The sequence below is a fragment of the Macaca thibetana genome, chromosome 4 (genome assembly GCF_024542745.1).
Source record: "Macaca thibetana thibetana isolate TM-01 chromosome 4, ASM2454274v1, whole genome shotgun sequence".
Taxonomy (NCBI): domain Eukaryota; kingdom Metazoa; phylum Chordata; class Mammalia; order Primates; family Cercopithecidae; genus Macaca; species Macaca thibetana.
In genome coordinates this window covers 50,763,753-50,769,011 of record NC_065581.1, presented here as the reverse complement: position 1 = coordinate 50,769,011, position 5,259 = coordinate 50,763,753, and the positions used below count along the sequence as shown (strand labels likewise).

General features: G+C 33.1%; 1 protein-coding gene across 1 annotated transcript; it reads left to right on the top strand.

Moving 5' to 3' along the window:
• Window positions 1–3,844: 3,844 nt before the first annotated feature.
• DEFB113 (defensin beta 113) lies at window positions 3,845–4,795 on the top strand. The gene is made up of 2 exons (XM_050789381.1): window positions 3,845–3,902; window positions 4,605–4,795. The coding sequence occupies exons 1-2, from the start codon at window positions 3,845–3,847 to the stop codon at window positions 4,793–4,795; spliced, it is 249 nt and encodes an 82-aa protein (XP_050645338.1).
• Window positions 4,796–5,259: the final 464 nt, after the last annotated feature.

Sequence of the window (5,259 nt, the reverse complement as noted above, 5' to 3'; positions counted from 1 at the left end):
TCGTAAAAACAGAAACTCCCACCAGTGGTTTCTCTTCAAACTTTCTGCTTTCAGTAGTGTCCCTCAGCTGTAAAAATAAAAGGTGAGGCAATAGAATACCACTCGGCCATGAAAAAAGAATAAAATTTTGTTATTTGCATCAACATGGATGGAACTAGAGGACATTATGTTAAGTGGAATAAGCCACGGAAATAAAAACATTGCACGTCCTCACTCATATGTGAGAACTTAGGAAAAGTTAGACCAGATGCTGGAAAGGACAGTAAAGATGTGGGGAATAAAGGGAATGACTAATAAGTACAAAAATGCAGTTACATAGAAGGAATAACAACTAGTGTTTGGTAGCACAATAGACTTACTATAGTTAACAAAATTTATCATATATTTAAAAACAATGAAAAGAGTAGAATTGGAATGTTACTGACACACACAAAAAAAATCAATGGTTGAGGTGACGGATACCCCAGTTACCCTGATTTGATCATCACACATGGTATGTTTGTATAAAGGCAGCACATGTACACCATAAATATGTACAAATGTTATGTATTCATAATAATTGAAAATTAAAAATGAATGGAGAGGACAGATAAATTACAATATTCCTTTTGTCTTGGAATCCACATATTTCCATTATTATATAAGTTTCCTTGGAACTCTATGACAACTATCCCAAGTGATTTAGGTATGTAGTAATAATGGTTAAGCATGTGGGCTCTGAAAATGTAATGTGTTTAATTCCAGTTTCACCACTTACCAGTAAGCTGATTGACTTTGGATAAATAACTTAATCTCTTTGTGTCAGTTTCTTTGTATGTGAAAATGGGGCTAAACATTATACTTATGTTTTAGGGCTCCCATGAGTTTAAACATATTAGCATATGTAAATTATATAAACTAGTACCTGCAGGCAACAAGCATTTAATAGTTGTTAGCAGCAGAATCAGGCATGACAGAAGCTTAGTCTTTCAGACTCAGGTATTCTGAATATATGAACCCTCCGCACTGGAGCTTACATAAGAGCTTTGGAGTGGAAGGAAGTAAAAGTTGTGGCAGACGATCCAGCCTCTGGCATTTGCCTATGCCATCTTGTGTTTTCTTAGTAATTCTTATTAGCTTCATCTGTATAATAAATGTTGTATGATTCTTTCAGATTTGAAAACTTATCAAATTGCCAATCAATATCACTGTTATATAGTTAGTCACGTAACACATTATTTTACTTTAGTTTTAAAGTTTTGTGGCCATCAGTTCATTGAAATATACTGTGTTTTGTGTTTGGGGGTGGGGAGGAGTTGGAATAACGCAGTGACTGGTAGTGAAGAGCAAAGAATGGGAACGGCATTATGGTTTTACTCTGCACAGAGACCACATGTTGTTTTAGGCTGTTATTCCTAAAATGTGAAAGCTGAGACCCAGTGACTGACTGACAAACCAATACTTTATGCAGAAGACTTAAAGAAAGTATCAAAATTTTGATTGGCAACTCTTGTAAGAGAATAGCATTGCATTTGGTACATTCTTCTGATCAGTCTCTCTTCTCAGCATCGTACGCTTTGCTTGTATTCCCAACATCCACCTCTTGGCCTGGAAAAGTTCCCCTCATAGGCATTTTTCAGCTGAACATCCGTAAAGCCTAACCACCCTCTCTTTTACAAAGAACTTACCTCTCCAAAAATCCTTATCTGTAGTTCTAAACTATACAATTACTGCCTATGATTAACATCGTAAGAAGAAATATAAAACTTTAAAAAAATCTCAAACTCCTAAATTCTTATTCAATTAAGTAGAAATATGAGGGCTCATCCACCTTACTATTTAGTTCACACACTTCAGGTCAATTCTCTATTCTTAAAAATTTTCTCTGTACCTCCTCTTTTTTCCCTTAATCACAACACCGATCTCATTCTCACCCAACTTTCTTTATTTTTGCCTCTGTCTTTCTCCACTGAAAAAATTACAACCCCTTAATCACAACCTCAATCTCATTCTCACCCAATTTTCTCTGTTTTTGTCTCTTTCTCCCTAAAAAACAAAAAGAAACAAATAAAAATGATTTTGTAAATAGAAATCTAGAATCTGGATTTCTTCCCAATTATACCATAAGATGCCCATTATAATCAATAAACAACTCAATTAACTTGCTTTCTATGCATCTTGTTTGGTTCTACTTACGTATCTTCCTGGGAGAAGTGAGACCCTTACCTTTGTTCAGTGTGATTCAGACATAATTTGACACACCTTCACATTTAAACAGATAGGGGAAAACATGCAATTTATGAGTTTAGCTGATGGGCCAGCTCAATGGAAGTGGCTTATTTTATACAGATAAATTGGATATGGTAGCACTCAAGCAAAAATGGGCCCTATTGTCCAAGGTCATTTTCTTATGCACGTTGTCACTATGATACTGTCTGCTTTTTAAAATTTGCCATTGCTATCTTTCTCTGCTTATATTCAATTAGTCTTATTAAATCTCCAACAGTTCAAAGTGTTCTTTTTAGCATTTTATAGGGAGAAAATATTGAGTAAATAGATTTTTCATGGTCTGGCTATAAATACATAGGTACCTTTTGAGTGAGGAATGAAGTACACAAAAGACAAGAGGACCGGACTGCTGCTTTTTAAACACAGATTACAGAATATATTTCTAGTTTGTTTCCCTCAATGACAGAGGGAGTTAGAATATAAATTAAGTATAAATATAAATATAAATTATGATCTCATCTAATGATAATATAATATCATTAAGTTGTAAGGATACATCTTTTTGAATTTAAAAACCCAGCTCTAGATATATGAAAGTGGACCAAATTGTTTAAATTCATCTATCAGTTACTTATTAATTATTTTTTTTACATGTTTTCTACTTATCCTTGCTATGAAAACTTGGAATATGATTGGTCCTACCAATCTGGCCATGAAGAAGAGAATCCTAAGGCTTAGATAGATGAATATGCATTCCAAATATACAGATGGTAAACTGAGAACCAGACCCCAAGATTGGTTTTCCCTATCTAAATCTAGTGTTCTTTAGATTCTTAACACACTGCTGTCTGCTATTAATAAGGTAATCTCATGACTGAGTCATCATTACATGGCATGTAAATAATGATACTGATTACTCTTATGGTGCAACTATGATAATTGCTAATATAACAGAATTAAAACAGTGATACAGAAATATTTATTTTCTATTTGTTGAAAAATTGAGTCCCAGAAACAGTGTATGGTTCAGGCCATGTGTACAGAGAATATACATGATGGAAACCCATCACACAGTTGAGAGAATGAGGAGGGTGGAGGCTGAAAGAGCTCTGTCATCATATAACCTGATAATCAATCTCTGTTCCACCAATGACTACATATATAATTTGTGAGCCATTAGATAATCTGCATCACAGTTTTCTCAATTGGAAATTAAGATGTTCCAATGTTATAGAATTTGTCATGAGAATTAATCCATATAAAGTACTAACAGCCCCTGGTACATAATAAATACTCAAAAAAAGCATGTAGTTGAAAATGTAAATGATATTGATTATGTGCTTTTAATTATTTACTGACCAAGAATACTGTAACCCCCTTGTTACAAAAATGAAATGAATTCATGTTTGGCTCACCCAGGTTGTAACAGCACTAAACTCTCTACTACACTTGTTTGCTATTTCACAATACTTACATGAATATGCACTCAATCAGGAAAGGCAGCATTAATCAGAATTGTAATCATGCCAAGAAGGCTATAAAAACAAGAGCCCACCTTTCTTTTACCAAAGACTAGCTCAACTCAGAGACATTTTGAGCTCTGTCCCAACTTCTCTCAAGTGTAACTGCATCAACAATGAAGATGCTTTGTATTTTTCTGACCTTTGTCTTCACTGTGTCTTGTGGTCCATCAGGTAATATTTGTTATTATAGAAAAGATACAAAGGGCAAAATGTTCTTATAAATACTTTACTCTGAAAATAATAGAAACAAATACATTATTCTTAGGAGATTTCATATGACCTCCTTATAAGGCAATTTATTTTTTCATGGAGGAAGAAATGAATAGAACTGGTAGTTGAGAAAATAATAAAAAAAAAATTTCCCTGAGATGTAGAATTAAATTTATTTATTTTGTTGTTTTGTGTGATGACACTATAATTTTTTAGATACTTCCTACTGCCTTCTGTTTCAAAATCAATTTTACCAAGTGATATTGTAGCTACTGTCAAAATTAAGCTTTTTACAGCCAACCTAATGATTGGTAGGGGTAGAGAGAAAAGGGGTTAGAGGTGGATGATTATTTAGAAAACAAAACATGTAGACTATTTCTTCCATGTCTTTTTCTCTTTACTCTTGAGGAAGCATACAAAAATTAGATATTTAAAAATGTTCTAGTTACAAAATGATAATTTAAAAAGTTGGTGACAAAAGCAATATTGTTGCATAAATAAGTATATTATACTAGCTGATAGAGGGAAAAATTTAATAGAGTTGCTTGGGCATGATTTCAGGAACAAAATGGTTGAACTCTACATTTTAAAGAGCTTACTTTATTCATTTCTGTATCTAAGGATATTAAATCTGGACTTATGTTCATAGCTACTTTTTCTTAGTTCCACAGAAAAAAACAAGAGAAGTTGCAGAGAGAAAAAGAGAATGTCAACTTGTTCGTGGTGCCTGCAAGTCGGAATGTAACACCTGGGAATATGTACATTATTACTGTGATGTTAAGCCCTGCTGTGTGGTACGGGACTACCAAAAGCCAATCATTAACAAAATCACTACTAAACTCTACCGAAAATAAATTACAATTATAAAACACTGTATAACACTACATCATAATAATATTATTAATACAAATTAATTTTTGCTATCTATCAATCTATATTTAAGTGATTGATCTCTGGCATTCTCGATTACACAATTATATCATGTCTGGAGAGTTCAGTGTTGACTTAGTACAAGAGAAATAAAGAAAAAAAGAGTGGTAGCATCTTCTTCACTAAATTGGCAGAAGTTTATCTCCACCCACGTGACAGAGGACTTTTGATCCTTTTTCTCTTCATCTCTGACCTATTTATTTGCCTGGTACAGAAACATTTATTTCCATATGATGTTTGAGATACTAAACATAAATTATGGTTTATGTACCTTCTCATAGTTTCCATATAAATGTGTTTGTTTCTTGGACACAGAGTTATATAGATGCTAATCACATAATAACAGAAAATTGATAAAAATAATTTTAATAAAGAGCTAACCAAACTG

Bases quoted from the DNA above. Each gene is read 5' to 3' on its own strand.
- DEFB113 (XM_050789381.1), top strand. From the start codon at position 3,845: ATGAAGATGCTTTGTATTTTTCTGACCTTTGTCTTCACTGTGTCTTGT. The intron at 3,903-4,604 runs GTAATATTTGTT...ACTTTTTCTTAG, and splicing joins TGTGTCTTGTGGTCCATCAG to TTCCACAGAAAAAAACAAGA.